Raw genomic sequence first — 21,302 nt, forward strand, 5'->3', positions numbered from 1 at the left:
TGATTTTTGTATCCTTTGTAGGCATGTTTTGACAAAGCACACACTAAGATTTGGAGTACAGTTTTGTTGAAGTTGCAAAATGATGAAGATTAAATGCTAATTCTGTTTAGAAGCTGGTTTTTGCAGCTCACAGTACATTTTTAGGCACAGAATTTGAAGATTCAAGTAGCTTTTCAGCAGGCATGTGTTCAGAGAATTCAGTTCACCGATGTCGCATCGTACCTTAGTTGAGATTAATGCTGCCTGTTCCACAGATATGTGTTAATGCAAGGATGAAGATGATATGCCTGTTTTTACATCAGATACTTTAATTAGATTAGAAAAATATGGTAGCTTAGCACATATGCACAGATAACAAATGTAAACATTACATGTATGCCAATCAGCATTATCAAAGAAGTCTCATAGACGGGATTCCACAGTGGTACCAAGTATGCTAGTTCAAAGTCAGCCAGTATCAAGTGACACAAACGAGGTCACTTCAATGTTTCACTGATAGCTGCTCTGTCCAGTCACAAATTCACACCCCTGGGAGGAAAGAGGAAAGCTGGTAGAGCCATCCTTTGATCTTTCTGCTGTATAAGAGTTCTGCACAAACTTATTGTATCTTGCTCTGCATGTTCACATTTTCTTACTATATTAGATGGTTTTTATTGTTTCTATGCATTCACAGTTATAAATATGTATTTTTGAATTTGTTGCTGGTGTGGCCATAGTGATGAAAGATTATGTCATTCCAGCCAAGGTTTATTGACTTAATAACTTCAGCTGAGTATTATCTCCAGTAGAATACTCTTATAGTCTTTGTTTCATAGTGTATGAGTAATGATTCTCCGTTAGATATAAGTTCTTAGAATATACTAAAAGAATAATTGTGTTTTTCAAGATTAAAAATATTGGATACCTTATAACTTTCCATAAACATGATGATGTGCATCAGCGGTCTCAACTCACACATGGGTGAAATGCATGACTGAGAAACAGCTGAAAAGTCAGAATTTTTTTTTTTAAACAGGAAAATTTTTTACAAACAAAATAAAAATATTTTAACTAAACGTAAAATTTTTCTTCCTAAATATTGATAAAAAGTGCATAAACAATAATAACAACACTAAGGAAAAAAAAAAAAAGTTCAGATACTGAAAATTCAAAGTTTTCTATCACAAATCTAAAGTTTGGTGACCTGCAAGACACTTTTGTTAGTTACACACTATAATTCAAACACACTGACAGCTAAATGTATTAATATTTCAGACTGACATTTATTTCAAATAATTCTGATATATTTAATCAATCATTGAATAACTTGCTTTATTTTAAACTAAAAATAAACAAACTAGGAAAAATTTCTCTGTTTTCAGAGAAAACTTTTGAGTGGGACAGAACTTGAAAATAAATAATGACTGTTTCTTTTATTTATTAAATTTTTCTTTGACTCATAAATTAAAATACATATGCTTGCATGTAAGTAATTGTTAGTTTTTATGTAAATGAAATATTTGTTTATATAATGTCCATTCATTAGAGAGAAATTACTTGAAATTCTCACAGACTGTAGATTGCTCATTGGTCAGTCAGGCTGTTTTCTTATTAATGTTCAACTGTGAAAAAATTAAAGCTGTTCACACATAAATGCACTCTCAAAGGAAGTGCAAAAATTTGTGACTGAGAATACTTATTTTTTCACAAGTACGAATAAAAGTTAATCAAATCTTTATCTTCAAACCTGTGAATAAGATTTATATTCAGGGTTCGTATGGTCCTTAAGAGTCCTTAAAAGTCCTTAGGTTTTGTGTAATCGATTTTTGGTTCTTAAAAGTCCTTAAATTTGGCCAAAATCAGCAGAAGTTCCTTAATTTTAATCATCTGAAATTTTGTCTGTTTTTACAACTGCCATTATGAGTGTGAATTAGCATTTTGGAGGAATATTTTTGGAGATTCACTGACATATATAATTATCTTTTGAATGGATTCATGGATTATAATTTGTTCCTATTTGTAATATAAATGATGGGATACTTGAGTTTCTAAACAAGAAGTGAAACATAAGCATTTTGAAATTTATTGTTCTCTAATAGAATTCATAAACAACTTTTCGCTTTTGGGGATGTGAATTCTTTTATTAAACGGTTCTAAATTTGGCGACGAATCAACATTTTGGCAATTTTAAGATCAGTTTCCATAGAAAATTTTTAATCCCAAGATCTGGGAAGTTGTTTTCGACGATTTTTTTTAAAATATCATAACATTGATAAATTTCATTAAAATAATGGTAATATATAGAAATTATATTTAAAAAATAACTTTAAAATAACATTTTTATTTTTCGCTGTCATATTATAAAATTTCATTTTGGCTACTTATTATACAATATTTTGATTCTGAATAATAAACAAGTATAATACTATAAAGCACAATTTATGAAACAGCTCTTAGCAAAAGCAAAATTAGCTATGTAATTAATTAAAAAGGTCTTTTTAATTTTTTTATAGTAAGCCTTTTTCCCATGTAATTGTCTCAGAATATTCAAAATTCTCAGAATATGCATCAGTTTTCTCTATAAAATTAATTCTACACTTTTCCCCTCTTTTTTTTTTTTTTTTTTTTTTTTATCCCCAAAATATTTCTGGCTTTTTGCTGCTACAGAATTGTTAGGGACAATTTTTTTTTAGTATTTTAGACATTACAGCTTGGAAAGTTTAGAAGGATTTGAAGGCAAGATTTATAGACCCACGATTATAGAAGATTCCAGAAATGTGTGAAAAATTTCCCCATAGTACTAACACATAATGGATGAATTTTACAGAAAGTTTGCGATGAATTTCTTATCTTTTGGAGAATGTTTGGAAGAACGATGAAAACATAATATTTGAATGTTTTTACTTCTCATACTAGAATATTTTTCTTAACATCTTTATCTTCCTTTTATTTTCTCTACTTTTCACTAGACACAAGCGAGGAAAATATCAAAAATGCTTCGGCATTCTCCCACCTGATGCAATCTCTGTGGATCCTAAATTCTGCTGCTTAGTGCCTTTCTAAATTCTGCTTCCAATGCCTGCTCTAAATTCTAAAAGTTTTTTTCATTTCTAGATTTTGTTGTTTGGTCTATCTCTAAATTCTACAATTTCTGCCACACCAGCTCTGTAATCTGGCCTTACCATATATATTGTTACGAATTTGGTATTTAAAAAGCTAATGTTAGTTCAATTAGAAATTAAATGGTTTTATTTCTCGCGCAGTGCAGCGCGTGACGAATATTAAAAGAAAGCTAAGCCGGAAAATTGAAAATACAAGAGCGCGTGCATTAAATAAATAAATATCTCTTTTTGATTCGAGAAAGTACTGGAAAATTCTAGCGCGTGATTTTAAAATCTTATAAAAGGAGGAAAACATCTCAGTTTGTAGTAGTTGCTTAGTTTGTTGTTGTTTAGAAAACTACTGTTGTTGATTGTAGCGAATTCGCGGATTAGCGTTCTTTAGCTGTTTTGAATTACGTTCTATTGACATTTGAGTAGTTAAAAGAAAACTACTGTGAGATATTGTAATACTGCATGATAATTTGAGAAAATTTAAGTATTTTTGTTGTGATAATAATAAATTTTTGTTCATTTTTCATCGGACTTGTGCATTCATTTCATAACGAACCCGTACGCACGCAACAATTTTTGGTGTCAGAAGTGGGGTTTGAATGCCAATAACAAGAGCGATGGAAGAACAATTGAGACAGCTCATTAGTGCTTTTGCTGCATTCCAAGAAAAGATGGAAGCTGGCCAAGCATCATTTAAGGAAGAAATGAAATTGGGCCAGGAATCCGTTAAGGAAGAAATGAAATTGGGCCAGGAATCCGTTAAGGACGAAATGAAAGCCGTTCAAGCTGGTCAAGAAGAAATGAAAAGAGAAATTACTTGCATAATAGAAAATAAATTTGAAGCTATGGAAGGCAGAATTGACGCAGTTGAAAATAAAGTTGGACATATTGAAGAAAGAGTTTCTTCGGTGAAAGAAGAAATAGAAGAAAGAGTTTCTTCTGTAAAAGAACAAATTGACGAGAGAGTTTCTGCAGTTGCCAAAGAAATGGACACTTTAAAGAAATTCGTAGCGTCGGCAGGGAGCAGGAGTGATGATTTTAAATTCTTACCAATGCCTGCTCGTCCACCTCTGAAGCTATCCACATATGATGGGAAGACCTCCTGGCAGGTGTATAAGACACAATTTTCTATCGTGGCGGATGCGAATGGATGGGATTCCCAAGCTAAGGCCTGTCATCTCGCCGCTTCTCTAAGAGCCGACGCAGCGGATATCCTTCAGACTCTTCCCGAAAACAAAAGGTTAGATTTCGAAGCTCTGTCCGGCGCCTTGGAGTTGCGCTTTGGGGAGAAGTGTTTAAAAGACTACAGCAGGCTCCAATTAATATCTCGTCAACAGAAGCCTACCGAAACACTTCAGGAGCTCGCCGCGGATGTTGAAAGGCTGTCCCATCTCGCCTTTTCGGAATGCCCGACAGAAACAAGGGAAATCCTGTCCTTGCAATACTTTATCGACGGCATCCGAGATACTGAAATACAGAAAGCTCTACGAATGGCGGATGTAAAAGATTTAAAAAGTGCTCTAGTGTACGCCATGAAATTTGAGGCAGCCCAGCAAGCCACTCGTCGAGACCGCCACCCAGTCAGAGCTGCTCAAGTCCAGGAGCCAGGGGATCAAGTCACCGCTTGACTTGACGATTTAACTAGACAACTGAATGCCTTGAGACGGAATATTGGTGAGAAGAAACCGACCATTAAGTGCTGGAACTGCGGTGCTGAAGGACACATACGACGAAACTGCAAAACACCCCAGGGTACTGATGTTAAGACCGCTTCTAACAAGCAGCAGGGAAACTAATTAGTGGCCATCTCGCAGGGCGGAGGTTGCCATATAATGAAAAGCCCCCGTTTAAAGCGCTTCAGATTTCTGCAGTGAGAGGCGGCAGTAATTGACTTTTCATAATAGGACATATTAATGGAGTTCCGTGCAATATGACTATAGATACAGGAGCCAACGTCACCATCATCCGAAAAGATTTGGCTCAACAACTAGGAAACAAACTTATCTGGACGCCGCCCTGCGTTACCCTCCAGACTGTGTCCGGTGAGAAGATCGACATCGACGGAAAAGTAAATGTTAACATCACGTTTGGAAGTGCCGCTTACCATCACACGGCATATGTAGCAGAGATCACTGATTCTTGCATACTCGGATTGGACTTTCTAAGGAAATACAATTTTTCCTTGGATTTTAAAAATAACGAATTGCATTCTACATCTGAGGACATAGCGTTATTTCTCGTTAATGATGAAGAAGTTAAATCTGTCCATAAAATCATAGCACAAGACTATATTACAATACCGGTAAGAACAGAAATTTTACTTCCTGGATCCATAGCCGAAAATAGAAATTTCCGCTACGGCATCATAGAATATCCCAATAACTGTAATATCCCAAAAGGAGTATTAGTAGCCTCAACACTCGTCGACCTATCCAGAACGGTTATCCCGGTGAGAGTCACCAATGTAACTGAAAAGTCGAGAGTTATTAAGAAAGGTGAAGTGGTTGCAACATGTACTCCAGTAACCAGCGTTGAAAAAAGAGTAACATCCCAGAATCCGTGTCCTCAGAGAGCATTACATCGGAGTTATTGCAGAATGCACAATTAAACGATAAAGAGAAAAATGCTGCCGATCGTGTCATTAAAGATCTTCAAGTTGTTTATCCCGCTCGTCTTCTGACGTGGGTCGAACTAGTTTGATACAACATAGAATAGATACTGGCGATCATCCCCCGATCAAGCAACATCCAAGACATCTACCGTTTGCTAAACAGGAAGAGGTGCGAACACTGTTAAAAGATATGGAAGAAGGCGATGTCATCGAGCCTTCAGCGAGTCCATGGGCATCTCCCATCGTTCTCGTCAGAAAGAAAGACGGCTCAACAAGATTTTGCGTTGACTATCGCCGGTTGAATGAGGTTACGAAGAAAGACAGTTACCCTCTTCCTAGAATTGATGACATTCTAGACACTCTTTCTGGAAGCAAGTGGTTCTCAACACTTGATTTAAAGAGTGGGTATTGGCAGGTAGAAATCCATCCTGATGACCGAGAAAAGACGGCATTTACTACGGGACAAGGACTTTGGCAGTTCAAAGTGATGCCGTTTGGACTGTGTAATGCGCCGGCAACATTCGAACGTCTTATCGAGACTGTTTTGAAAGGCCTTTCTTACGAAGCCTGTCTGATATACCTGGACGATATCATCATCGTCGGAAAGAGTTTTGAAGAGCATCTAGAAAATCTTAGAAAGGTGCTTCAGAAACTGAAAGAGGCCAATCTGAAGCTGACTCCCGCTAAATGCAAATTGTTTCGAAAGGAAGTGACTTACCTGGGACATGTCATCTCTGCAGAAGGTGTGCGCACGGATCCTGAAAAGGTATCAGCGGTTAAATCCTGGACGCGTCCCGAAAATGTCCATCAGCTGAGAAGCTTCCTAGGGCTTTGCACCTACTATAGGAGATTCGTGAAGAACTTTTCTTCCATCGCAAGACCACTTCACAAGCTGACAGAGAGCAAGCAAAGATTCTTGTGGACAAAGGAATGCGAGGATGCATTTAACAACTTAAAGGAAGCTTTAACATCTGCTCCAATCCTGACGTATCCTCAGCTCGACAGACCATTTATTCTCGACACCGACGCGAGCAATGAAAGTGTCGGTGCTGTTTTGTCCCAAGAAATAGACGGCCAAGAACGTGTAGTAGCTTACTGGAGCAAGTGCCTGTCTAAACCGGAGAGGAATTACTGTGTCACAAGGAAAGAGTTGCTCGCCATAGTCAAAGCTGTAGAACATTTCCATCATTATCTATACGGGAGAAAATTCCTCCTCCGCACGGACCATGCCTCATTGGCGTGGCTTTTAAATTTCAAAAATCCTGAGGGTCAAATAGCCAGGTGGATACAGAGACTCCAAGAATATGACATCACTATCCGTCATCGTAAGGGATCATCACACGGAAATGCCGACGCCCTGTCTAGAAGACCTTGCCAAGAAAACTGCCGATATTGTTCCAGGGTGGAAGCGAAATACGAACTGCTGACTCCGGTCGCAAGACAAATTACAACATCAACATCGGCTGCTCGAGACCCGTGGAGTGATGATGAAGTCAGGAAAGACCAGCTGGAAGACCGCGACATTAAACCCATACTTGATTTAATAGAGTCATCAAACAGAAAACCTACATGGCAGGACATTTCTATCTGTAGTCCTACAACAAAACAATACTGGGCACTCTGGGATTCACTTCACATTCGAAACGGCGTCTTATACCGGAAATTCGAGTCGGATGATGGGAAGACGTTCCGATGGCAACTGATACTTCCGAGATCCCGGATTCCTGATGTCCTCAAAGAACTACATAACAGCCCTGCAGGAGGTCACTTTGGAATTATGAAGACCTTACAGAGAGTTCGTGAGCGCTTTTACTGGAATAATGCAAAGAATGACGTGCAAAAGTGGTGCCGATCTTGCGATGCCTGTGCAGGTCGGAAAGGACCGAGGAAACGCAGCCGAGGCAGACTGCAACGTTACAACGTAGGTGCGCCTTTTGAACGTATCGCCTTTGACATCCTGGGACCTCTGCCACGAACTGCTGATGGCAACAAATACATACTCGTTGTCATTGATTACTTCACCAAGTGGCCTGAAGCTTATCCTATTCCTGATCAAGAGGCAGTCACAGTAGCTGAGGTAATGATACAGCACTGGATTTCCAGGTTCGGAGTGCCTCTTCAGTTACATTCCGATCAGGGAAGGAATTTTGCCTCGGCAGTAATCAAAGAACTATGCAAACTACTTGGCATTGACAAAACTCAAACGACGCCATTGCATCCCCAGTCGGACGGCATGGTAGAGAGGTTCAATCGAACCATCCTTAATAACCTCTCATTAGTGGTTTCCAGAAACCAACAGGACTGGGACAAGAAATTACCACTCTTTTTACTGGCTTACCGCAGTGCTGTCCACGAGACTACCGGCTATTCTCCATCACAGATGCTCTTCGGTCTTGACCTTCGTCTGCCTTGTGATCTATTGTTTGGCCGCCCTCCGGATGCTCCTTCATCGTCTGAGGAATATATTCAAGATCTCCAGGCCCGGTTTGAAGTGATGCACAATTTTGCACGAGAGCAAGTCAACTTGGCGACGGAGAAGATGAAGACCCGATACGACACAAGAGCTACTGAACATCAATTCCACGAAGGAGACAAGGTGTGGTTGTGGAATCCGACTCGACGGAAAGGACTTTGTCCGAAATTACAGTCACCTTGGGATGGGCCGTACACAGTCCTAAACAGGCTGAATGACGTCGTGGTTCGGATTCGTAAGTCTTCGAACTCTAAACCTAAAGTCGTTCATTACGACAGGTTAGCTCATTACTATGGCCATAGTACATAATGTAAATAATTGTAAATAGTATAAGACCATGGTCCATTTTTGTTTTTAAATGTGTATTTGATTTGTATTTGATAGCATTTGATTTGTTTTATGTATTGCATTTATTGTTCATGTTGTTTATTATTGTAATGTAATGCTTATTAATGCATTTATGCCACAGTTGTAAGTTTTGCTTCCTGTCCAGGGATTGTACTGCCCGGGACGTGCAGTCCTTGGGAAGGGGGCAGTGTTACGAATTTGGTATTTAAAAAGCTAATGTTAGTTCAATTAGAAATTAAATGGTTTTATTTCTCGCGCAGTGCAGCGCGTGACGAATATTAAAAGAAAGCTAAGCCGGAAAATTGAAAATACAAGAGCGCATGCATTAAATAAATAAATATCTCTTTTTGATTTCGAGAAAGTACTGGAAAATTCTAGCGCGTGATTTTAAAATCTTATAAAAGGAGGAAAACATCTCAGTTTGTAGTAGTTGCTTAGTTTGTTGTTGTTTAGAAAACTACTGTTGTTGATTGTAGCGAATTCGCGGATTAGCGTTCTTTAGCTGTTTTGAATTACGTTCTATTGACATTTGAGTAGTTAAAAGAAAACTACTGTGAGATATTGTAATACTGCATGATAATTTGAGAAAATTTAAGCATTTTTGTTGTGATAATAATAAATTTTTGTTCATTTTTCATCGGACTTGTGCATTCATTTCATAACGAACCCGTACGCACGCAACAATATAATCATACTTCTTCTGAAGGTTCATATTACTAAAGAAATAAAATTAACTGCTTTTTCTATACATTTTAAATGCATTATTTATTTATTTATTTATTTTTAAGAATAACATAAATCCTTAATGCACTTAAAAAATTCATGCTTTCTTCTCATTTCTAACCCGGACCCAACTATGTAGCAGCCTATGTTGCCAAAACTGTATGGCAATAGAATCTAATATGATGAATGGCAATACAGTCTAACAGAATGTAACATGATCAAAGTGCCAATAGAATATGGAGTGGATATTTTTCTTTAAGTAACAAGCACATTTCATGATAATTCTGCAAATTTTCTGCTTTAAATACAGAACTTGAAAAAAAAAAAAAAAAAAAAAAAAAAAAATCTAAAAAGATTGAAAATTTAATGTGCCAGATGATTTGATAAAGATTTTTTATGCTCTCGTTGACCTCACAGATTTTCTTTCTGCTCATGGATTCACTCCTGCTGATACAACATAACTTTTTCTTTTAAAAAATTCTTTTAACTTTATTATTAAATATTGCTTTCTTTGCACTTATGGCACATAAAATTCAACAGCAAAAACACAAAATTTTTACAAACATCATATCTCTAGAATTCTTGATACAGTGTTAAATTTTGCCATGCAGTTTGCAGCACAGAAGAGCTATTATTCTTGAACCTGCCTTTGGAATCAAATCACTTTTTTTGTTCTCATCACTTTTCAAATATTTAACTGCTGGTGTGACCGGCCACCTAAAGTAATTACTACTGTAAAATGGGGAAATTTTTATAATGCATTATATATAAAATATATTCATTATATATAAAAATATATAATGAATCCAGCTAGTGCCATTCCATAGGTCCAGCTGGTAATTAATAAAAAATATATAGAACCACATTTGTTACTTTTAAGTTAGTTTGTTCATGAACCGCTATTAAAAATAGATTAAATTTAAAAGAAAAATTAAATCCTTATCATGGTGGTAACATCCATGTGGCAATGAATTGGTGCATAGAAGTTAAAAATACTTTGCATCAGATATCTGTAGAATTCCCAATAAAGTGTTAAATTTTGCCATACATTTTTTTTTTATGTTCACTATATTATTTCTTTAAAAATAATATAATACTAATAACAAAGGGCTGAGCACAGACAGTATACACATACAAGCATTCATGAATTCTTCGCAACATTCTTTTATTTGTGTTGCCATATGCTTTTTAATATTTGCTGTATCATTTCTTTAATAATAATACATGGTGACAAAATTTGAAAAGTGATACTGACAAGAATGTGAAATTTGTATAATAATAGTACCTCTAATGCTAATAATGTATATGGCATTGTCTATGATGTATAATCAAAAAGGAAAAATTTAGAAAAGTATTACATTGCTTTCAACTGCTTGGCAATTAAAATAAACTAAAGGTAATAAATTTTGCTTCCCCCCTCTCTATAGATGCCACATTCCAGTTTATTTCATATTTAGAGTGAGGAATTGGTTAAATGATCTCTAAGTATTCTTTGATAAAGAGAAACCAAATTCAGAATACCTGAAATGCGCCAATCTTTTCTTTAAAATTAGCATTAATCATATGTTTCATTCTACCAAATACTAGTAAACAGTGAGATATCTCAGAGGTGTTTGTTGCTTTTCCATTTCAAATAAATCTTTGACCATTTATAAAGTTATTTTAAATAACCTACCTGAAATATGTTATTTATGCTTTGAATTGTTCCAGTCAGTTATGAATTACATATATTCAAGAATTCTTACAACTTGTATAAACTGTTTTCTCAAACTGAGGATACTTTTTATTGAAATTTTTTTAGCTGTGAAATTTTGTTCATATTTGAATTGTTACTGTAAAATTCTTTGATATCTAGTTAAACAAAGATTTTAATTTCTTTAAATGGTTAATTTGTTCTGCTCTGTCAAAAAATGTTACTTAAAAAAAAATTAACTTCATTTGACATTGCATTACATGATTGAAAGTGCTCGAAATTAAAATTCTGTACTTCAGTTTCCCTTTGTAATTCAATATACTTTCAGTAAAATTTTCTGTATTAATTTATATTTAAAATTTGTTATGCTTTCTCTCAGACTTTGAATTGATTAAATTAAATTTGAGAATTTTCCTATTAATTATAAATTAAGTTAGAACTTTTCAAACAAGTTTAAGTCAAGTTAGAACTTTTCAAACAAGTTTAGTTCAAGTTAGAACTTTTCAAACAAGTTTAGCTCAAGTTAGAACTCTTGAAAATATTCAGAATTCTGGGAAAGTTTTGATTCATATTAATGGTAATAAAGAATTTATAAATATTGCAGAGGTGTCAATTCTCCCAGTTTGCAGTCATCCTGTCACCAACTCAATTTGCAAGATACAGGGTGGTTATAATTAAAGTTCCACTTTGAAATGGTCATAAAAGGAAAACTAATGGACCAAATGTTATCAAACTTGGTTAATTGTGTAAAGAAGGTCATAAGAATTTATTTTCTGAAAAAAAAAAAAAAAGTGCGAAAACTCACCACCAGGGTAAAATGGCACTGTATGCAATATTGTTAAACGAAATAAGACATGAAGGGATTGGTATAAAACATGTTTAAGTGTTTCTGAAGCATGTTAAAAGCATGTTCAATGTGACATCCACTATTTTCTGAAAGCAAGTTAAATAGTACTACTGCATTCTCAATAGCAGCTCTTAAGCATATCAGGAGGATGTAATGGACATGTTATTGTATCACATCTTTCAGTTCTCTCAAATTGTTTAAATTATCACACTAAATAGTGTTTTTGAGGTAACCCCATAGCCAAAAGTCTCAGTGGTTGAGGTCTGATGACCGGGGTGACCAAGAAGTAGGGAGGTGTTGGCCTATAATCCGTTAATTCATGAAATGTTGCCTAAATAACTGTGTGACACATGTACCAATGTGAGGTTGGGCTCTGTCCCGCATAAAAAACGGGGTGTCTAAAATGCCATGTTGCTGCAGTTCAGGTATCACAAAACATTTTAACATTGACGTTAAGTCAGCTGCAGTCACAGTGAATGTAACAGATCCAGCTGTTGACTGCTCTTCAAAGAAAAATGGTCCAATTATGAAACTAACTGTCATACCACACCAAATGTTGACTTCGAAAGAATGCAGTGGAACTGAGTATAAACATGAGGGATTCGTAATAAAACAATTTCTGGAATGCACACACTTTTGAAAGTGATTTCGATCTCACATTTTCTAATCTCTAATTTGTTGTTTTCACGGATGGATTTCTCCGTTACACGGATGGTGCACTCGACTTTTATTGCCTTTAACACCTTTAAACAGTAATTTTGTATAGGTAAATGTTTCTTAAGGGTAAACAACATATTAAAACTGTGTAACAAAAAGTTAAGCTACATTCTGACCCTTATTTCATTTAACAATATTGCATACAGCGCCATTTCCCGCCCCCTAGTAGTGAGTTTTTTGCTTTTTTTTTTTTTTCCCAGAAAATAAACTCCCATAACCTCCTTTACATGATTACTAAGTTTGAAAATATTTGGTCTAGTAGTTTTCCTTTTATGATCATTTCAAAGTTGAACTTTAATTATAACCACCCTGTTATTTCTCTTGACATTATCTTATTCTTTAAAATTTTTTTTTGATATATATGCAGTTCTAGTCTATCATTATTTGCACCCAAAAACACAATTTCTGATATCTGAAATCACTTAAAATTTTCCTTAAATTACCCATAAAAGAAAAGCAAAATTATTTTATGTATAAGGTATTATGGTAATCTTTTGCTGTGAGTGCCCGAAAACATAATGCTCCAGTTCTTCACTATGCATCGAGCTCCATTGCCATTCATTTAGCATATATTATCTGATAAGCACAAAGCAAGGTTGAGGCTGTCCTCCGTTTTCCCTCATGAAATTATGTAACTTGGCTATACTTTGAAAAGGGGTTTGAAAGTTTGCAGTCTTTTATTACTAATTATTTTTAATTGCAATTAATTTTGTTGCTATCATATTTTATTAATTATATGTGCTGTTTGTTATTGCAATTTTTTTAACATGCACTGTGGAATGTGAGATGTCATTAAACATTTGCATGCATAAATGCACATAAGAAGCTTTTCTTGGCAAAAAGAAGTCCATCTAGCAATTGCACTATAATGCTGATTTCTTAAAGAAAGAGAAATCAGTTTTTGTTTTAAGCTGTTGTAGAAAAACTAATTAAAATATAATTTATCTATTTAAAAGCATAATTATAAAAAATATTTACACATAAATATTTTTAATTATTAAATTTAATTTTTTAATTATTAAATTTAATTTTTTAATTATTAAATTTATTTTCAGTCATTAATTATATAATATTTAAAGTTAGTTCACTATTTAAAAAATTACTTTTCTCTGTATAGTTTTGTCATATAAAATAATTATTCTGAGATAAGTGTCTTAATTTTTTAGAAAAAATTCTCAATTTTTGAATTTTGTAGTTTGGCATCTCTGTTATTGGAATATAAGATAAATGTGCTTTAATAAAAAGTGTCCTTTTAAGGATTATGGTATTTGGGAAAGAGGCGATAAAACAAATCATGGACTTCCCGAACTAAATGCAAGTTCCATTGGAATGGCCAAGGTAATTAACATTATTATGGTATCTTTGATTTTAGATTGTACTCTTGTTTTACTGTGTGTTTGTTTAACATTATAATGAGAAATAGTATTTTAGATGGAGGTATTTAATAATAAAAATAAATTGACAGAAATGAGAGTTATAAATATATTTTTTAATAAATTTCTATTTTCATTCCCATATAAATGGTGCACACAGAGTTTCGGCAATTCTGAATTTGGGAAATTTCCAGATTTTACATCATTGGTTTAAATCAAATAAGATGACATGTGGGCATGCCAACATTGTGTGAGGCTTCACTTGTTGTTTAGGCCAGATAGAAAAGGCTACCCATCTAACCATTTCAGGCCTGAAAGTGCAATACTGGTTGACATCAATATAAGGGCAATCAATGTATTGTCATTGGCTACAGTGTGATTCCCTAGACAGCAGGTATTTGAAAGTGATTTGCGGGAATCTGAATTAGTCTGGGGAAAAGTTGCATTTGGATCTGCTTCATTTTGTTAGAGAATTGTATTCTACATTCAAGAATTCTACTTCAAGAATTCTTTATTATTGTTTTTATTTACTTTTTGGGAAGTCTGGATATTTTATGTCCAGATTTTGAACTTTGTGCTGTATTGTAAATAATATATTATATGATATATAGTGGTGGACAAAATAATTGAATTATTAATATTTTTTAGATGTGTTTAATTTTAAAATATTGACATGATAATTTTAATGAGGTATTTGTTTTTTTAAATGCATTATATTCGTCAGTGTTGTAAAATTGTGTTTCTGGGATACTATCTTGAAACAAATTTTAGAGTTTGGGGAGTAAGAAAATTACTTAGCAGTTATCGTATAATGCCAACTAGAAAATTATAATTCATAATTTTGCTGTATGTTTTTGATATTTTCTCTGCTGTAATATATGTATAACTTTTCAGTGAATGAATTTAATAAAAAAAATAGTTAAAAATTAAAAATAAAGTTAGAAGAAGGAATTAATTCATTAGGGGCTAGGATTTAGTGAATTTGACACTAGCCTTAAATTAATTTTATTGCTAATTGAAAGTATATTAAGATATCCTGGTTTGATGTAGTTACCTAATAATTAATAATTTGATTTGCATTTCATTATTTTTACCTGAAACTCCGGCATTTTCAGATTTGGCTGACACACACATTATGCACTGAACATTTTAAAGAAAGTAGGAATGAAAATTTTGTCTTCTTTTGATCGAGTGGTAAAAATTGTCAAACACTGGTAGTTCGTTTTGAATATGATTCCCTTATTATTAAATGGGTTTGTTCAATGGAAGTTTTGTAGTGTGTCTAATTTGTAAATTAAATACGAGTATATTCACTTATGACAGCGTTTCCCAAACTTTTTTGAATGCGGCCCAGTACGAGATTCTAAATTTTTTGCAACCCACCTTATAAAAAAAACATTTATTTACAAAACAAATTTTATTTTTTAATAAAAATCAAAATTCAAGTTATTTGTTTGTTTATTTCATACACAAAAATTGCAAAATAATTATATAATAAAAACATAAGTAATTACATAAGTAAGTACATATTTTGACCTTAGTGCGAAGGATGATGTTGTTTTTCATCACATAGTAATTTCAAATTAGGATTTAATGATGTTAATTTTATTCTCAAATTAGGTTTGACATCCAATCTGTTTCGATGCTTATTTTTTAAGTACACCAAGGCTGAGAATGCAGTTTCATACATATAAGTGGTGACAAAAGGCATTAAAAATTGTATCGCTTTTTCGCTTATGCTTGGATATTCCTTTTGACAGTGCAACCAAAAATTAATTAGTGTTACAGTTTCAAACACTTTTTTAAGATGGGTGTCGCGTGAAATTTCAATTAAATTATCAAGTTCTTGTTCACTAAGATTAAGCATTTCTTCCTTTTCAATATCGACAGAAAATGGATCTTTAATCCACATGTTATTTGAAGGAATATCCGGAAAGTAGTCTTTAAAACTATTTATTAACTCCAAAAGATATTCTTGAATTGAAACTGATAGTGTTTCAAGATGTAAATCTTTTTTATCGTAGTTTGAATAATTTTATGTAATGTTTCAAAAGATTTGAAAGTCGTTGTTTCCACAGAGTCATTTTTTTAACTATTGCAGCGACATTTTCCGATACTTTCAAAATATTTAAACCAAAGCCTTGCATATTTAAATTCAATTCATTGAATGTAGCAAATATGTCGCACAAATAAGCTTCTTTTATTAACCACTCGAAATCGTGGAATCTATCCTTAAATGAAAAATAACATCTTTTTTACAGGGTTGCCACACTACCTGGAAAACCGGAAAAAGTCAGGGAATTTAAATATTTTAGTCAAAATCTGGAAAAGTCAGGGAATGTCATACGGCGATCCCCCAAAAAGCGAGTTTTGCGCCAGTGTTGGAAGCGATGGCTTTGTTGGCGAATTATATATCGGATGAGCGTCATTCGGACAGCTGGCGTAGAGCCAATTTTCGCAGCTCCGATCAGATTGTCTTTTAGAAAGGCAAAGCAAGTTTCCAGCAAGTTTGGTTTCCAGAACCTCGAGAATCCTAAACTCGCATGTGCAGGTTATGTTGAAAGCTCAGGTGTGTTGGCTAAAAGCCTCATCCTGTATATAACACATCGCGAAATGGCATGACTTTCCTTCCATAACATTAGAAGTGTTGGCAGAGAATTCTAAAATAAAGAATTCTCACAAGATGTTGTGATGGTGATAGCCTTGTGTATACCACCTATGGAGAAGAAGGTAGACTGCATAAGAAATAGATGATAATTAAGTCCAGAAACTAGTCATGAGGATTTCCTGCTTTCCTATTGGTTAGTCATAGAGGATATTTCTAGATCTTTTCTAATCTTCTAATTCTGCAAATTTTATGAGTAGCATAGCTGCTTGAAATCCTATTTGTAGCTTTTCTGCTGAATTCTTTGCCGCTCTGATTTTTCCAATACATGGTATGATGGAAGTTAGGAATAAGTTGATTTTTTTTTGTCTTGGATCCAATTGAGAGCATCATTTAGGTCTTTCGGTGGTGGGGGATTTTTCCTTTCAGTTTCTCGTTGTATGTAGCTTGAGGGATTTTTTCTTTGCTGGGATTGAGGCTGTCTTTGAACTGGAAAAGTTTTCTTCAGAGAATTCGGGAGCTTTAGGCTGGGGTGGGCTGCTTTTCCTTTCATATCTTTTCTTATATTCACTGCAGCCTCTGTAGCTGCTCACGCGGCAGAGTCCACAAAATATGCATTTAGGCTTATCTCTGGGTTTCATGGAGCATTCGTTATTTCGATGTTGTTGACCGCACTTTACTCATCTCACGGGATTACTGCAATAGTGTTGAAACTGACCGAACTGCTGGCAGCGGTAGCATTAGACTGGTCTTTTCTTGGGGTTGAATTTTTTGATTATGACGTTGAAACTGAACATATTATTGAGCTGGTGGAGCTTATTTCCTTTGGGGGTTTTCTTCAATTTCAGGAGGTATATGGGAAGATTGATTTTTTGTCCTTCATGGCTTTTGGAAAACTGCTTAACTTTTTCAATAGGATATTTCCTGTACTTCAGGTCCTGGAATATGGCATCTTCTTTGATAGTAGCAGGAAGGTTCTTCATGATAACCCGGATCGGTTTTTCGAATTCAGACTGGTAGGAGGGTAGAGGATCTTTTTTTCCAGTAGGAGTTCATTCATCACACTATAATCTTTCAGGTTCTTGGTGTAGACAAAAATCTCATTTGGAATTCGTGAACATTATGTTGAACTAAAGAAAATACCTTCCCATTCTCATATACAACAAAATCGGTTTAATACTAATATATAGTACCATGGAGGCTAGAATAACCCCCATGTACTCTGTTCTAATGTAAGAATATCTGTGTAAAAAAAAGAAAAATTCCATAGACGTAATGTAAATCAGTTTTCTAGAGTGCCACTAGAAAGCGGAGGGAAAACTCGCCAAGGGATGTGGCGACAGAACCTGACGGCGAGAATTTCCCCCTCCGTGATGCGTACAGGAAATTGTAGAGCACGTGTTAAGAAGAAACGTTCTTTTACTTTTGAAAAGATTTATACTTGAATTTTTGTACTTTTTTTGCTCAAAATAGCTAATCTATTAATTAATTTACTCGTGCAAAAAATATTTTCTTTTCCTTTAAAGTTTAAGGAAATTTAAAATGATATTCGTTTTATGTACTCTTGATAAACTTTGCAAGCTTTGGCGACAAATATTTTGTGCATACGCAACTGTTTCTCTCTACATTGGGACAGAGCTATTCCTGTTGCAGAGAAGTTCTTTTTTGTTAACAATACATATTTTTTTATTCTAACCTCCTTGTACGGTACACATGGGATTTAGTGACATTATGATGAGCAGTAACAACAGTTACCTCTTTCTGTCTCTTAGTCTCTGTTGAAGAAGCTGTTGGTTAGTAAACCGGTCATTTTGGTGTTGGCGGCAGTTTTTAAAATTGTACAAGGGCCATAGTGAAGACTAGGATTTTACTGCAAAATCTTTTAAACTTTTTTTTTCATTTTAATAAATGCCTTATTTTTCATTTTGCAGTAAAATAAAAAATTAGTAACCAGTCATCTAGGCTATCGTTTAATATTCGCCAAAATAGCATTATTGTAATTCAATTTTTAAGTAATTAACTTCATTTTAATGTTATTTATATCATTTAATGTTCTTCTTTCCTCTAAATTTATTTATTATTAGTTAATAATACTTTCAAATTTCAGGCAAATTTCTCTGGCATAATTCTGAAACTAAATCTTTCTTTTGTTTAGCTGCAAAATGTCTGCAAAAAAAAAACTCATTTTTTAAATCCAGATTGGGCAGATTCTAATCTCAATCTTCAGTGGAGAAAACAACTCCTATTATAGCTATAATAGTAATGCTTTCAGGATTATATATGTATAATAAGTCATATGCAATTGGCAAATTTTTGTGTTTTCAAGTAGTACCATAATTAATTTACCTCTCAGCGCAGCCAACGCGCACTATGTAGATAGACTGGAATTTTCTCAAAACACACCTAGAAAACCTGGAAAAGTTAAGTAATTTCATTCTCTTCTTCAAGTGGCAACCCTGTTTTTAGATGGTGGGTGTTCATTCAAAAATACCAAGGCTACTAAAACATTTCCTTTTGAAAGCCATCGTGAATTACAATGCAAAAGAAGGTGTTTATGATCACTCCCCATTTTCTTGCATAATTCAATAAAACGTCTGCTATTTAATGGACGAGACTTTATGTAGTTTACAAACTTGACACATTCTTCCAAAGTCATGTTTAAATTTAAAGGCATTTATTTTACCGCAAATGCTGGTTTATGGATACTACAGTGCACCCATACACAATTAATTTCTAATTCTTGAATTTTTTTAAACAAACCTTTATGACAGCTTGACATTGCACGTGCTCTGTCACTACTTAGCCCGACACACTTCATCAAATCAATACCGTCAATAGTGACAAAATTGGTCGTTCTTGTCGGTAGCCTTTTACAAAACAAAAAATTTTCTTGTATGGTATCTTCGTCAATATATCTGATAAAACACATTAGATTTGCATTATCCTTGATATCTGTGCTTTCATCTATTTGCAAGGAAAAAAACTTGCTCTTTTTTACTTGAGCAACTAGTTCTTCTTCTAAATGTTTCGCACAATCATCAATTCTCCATTTAACTGTATTATTTGCTAATGGTATCACCGAAATTAAACATTTTTCCTTTATTCTGCATAAATTATTTTCGACAATTTTCAAAGCGGGAAGTATTAATTTTTCTTCAGCACTATGAGGATACCCAGATTCAGCTATTAATTTGGAAATTTCAGAAGATGTCAAAGTGAGGTTTTTATTTGACTGGTATTTTTTTAGCAGCAATCAATTCATTTTTTTTTATCAGTAAAAAAATTACTCAGAATGGAGTGTGTTTAAATACCATTTCAACTTTGAAGGTTTCATACTTTCATTTGAAAGTTGCTCGTTGCAAATAACACATAGCGGCAAATTATTTTGACTGCCACCGGCAATGAACCTAAAGTGTAAATATTCGTCACAATAGTTGCGAGTCCAAGTAGCTTTACACCTTTACACTTGTTATTTTGGCGCTGTATATCTGCTTTAGGTGCTTCAGGCACAGTTTCTTCATGATCATGATGTTCAGCTTTGCTCGTGCTTGGTTGATCATCATCATTTAAATCTGTGGTTTTCTTGATTAACCATTTATCCATTTAAAAAAAGGTTGAAAGCTTTAATAAAAAGAATTTGTTTATTAATGATTTATAAGAAAAAGTATTTTTATTACTTACTAATATGAATTTGCTATTAATAATAGTTAATAACAACTATTGTCAAATAAAATATTTAACAAAAATTGAAACATAACCTTGTTTTGATGCACGTGAGTTTACGGTGCATGTACCGGAGAAGGCATTGAATGACAAATCGAAATCAGCCAATCAGAGCATCCGAATTTAAACGGTTCGGTAGGAAACGGTGGTAAAGGGTTGCCACCTGCAGTACTTGAAAAAGGTTTGAAAAATATTAAATTTAGAGCAAAATGTTATAGAGTTTTTGTGTTTTTACAATTTTTGCCACGATCCAGCTGACTTTTTCTGCAACCTGGTGCCGGGTCGCGACCCACACTTGGGGAAACGCTGACTTAGGATATATTTTATAAACGCGTTTTTCTGTAAAAAATAGCCATTCCATGTCTAACCATAATCATTTAATCCAATACAATTTGTTTTATTCTTTAGGCTGCATTAGAAGCTATGAATGAGCTGGATTTATTTGGTGGACGGGGTGGCCCATCTTCGGTTATTCATGTTCTTGCTGATGAAGCTCAGAAGTGTCATGTATGTTATGTTGTTTATTAATTAATTAATTTTTCTTTCTTTCTTTTCTCCGTGAGTATTTTAATTCATTTCCAAACACTTTAAATATTTTTTTAAATAATAGGACTTTATTTTCTTTCTTTTCTTTTTCTTTTTTGGAAAACATAAGTTCATCTAAGCATATAGAGAGTATATGAATTACTTATATGTGAAGTGACATTTTTATATTGTGATTGTATATTTGTTTATATTTTTGTATGTTTTGCTTTTTTGATTATTAGATTGAGATTATGTATATTACAATTTTTTGTTTTCTTGATTTATATTTTGTATTCAAGATTTATATTTCATATTTTCTTCACCTTGTGTTTTTAACATATTGGTGTTTTTGTTAAAATGATACTGTCATTCTTTTAATAACACCTTAATTTAATGTAATTTCCATCACCTGTGTATTGTAAATGAAAATAAGTTAAATTTTAGTTTTAAAATCTTATTTTTTTTTTCAATATAAAATTGCTGTATTTAAAGAAAAAAGTTATTTACTAATGAATGATTAAGTAAAGTTATTTACCTCATTATTCAGTATTAGTTCTTAAAATTACTCTTGG

At 33.8% G+C, this 21,302-nt stretch overlaps 1 protein-coding gene across 5 annotated transcripts in view; it reads left to right on the forward strand.

Annotated features, from left to right (window-relative positions):
- Positions 1-21,302, forward strand: part of LOC118202754 (putative phosphorylase b kinase regulatory subunit alpha) — a 138,645-nt gene that overhangs the window by 20,259 nt on the left and 97,084 nt on the right. For all 5 annotated transcript variants that reach the window (XR_015043072.1, XM_085823971.1, XM_085823973.1 and 2 more), the window contains exons 5-6: positions 13,762-13,842; positions 20,614-20,712. Coding sequence is in view for 4 of the 5 variants with exons in the window: in XM_085823971.1 (XP_085680097.1) it covers positions 13,762-13,842; positions 20,614-20,712 (180 nt within the window). In the remaining variant the exon portion in view is untranslated. The remainder of the gene's footprint in view (positions 1-13,761; positions 13,843-20,613; positions 20,713-21,302) is intronic.

This window comes from Stegodyphus dumicola, chromosome 9 (assembly GCF_044657685.1).
Source record: "Stegodyphus dumicola isolate Sdum_Otavi_A_Nest chromosome 9, ASM4465768v1".
NCBI lineage: Eukaryota > Metazoa > Arthropoda > Arachnida > Araneae > Eresidae > Stegodyphus > Stegodyphus dumicola.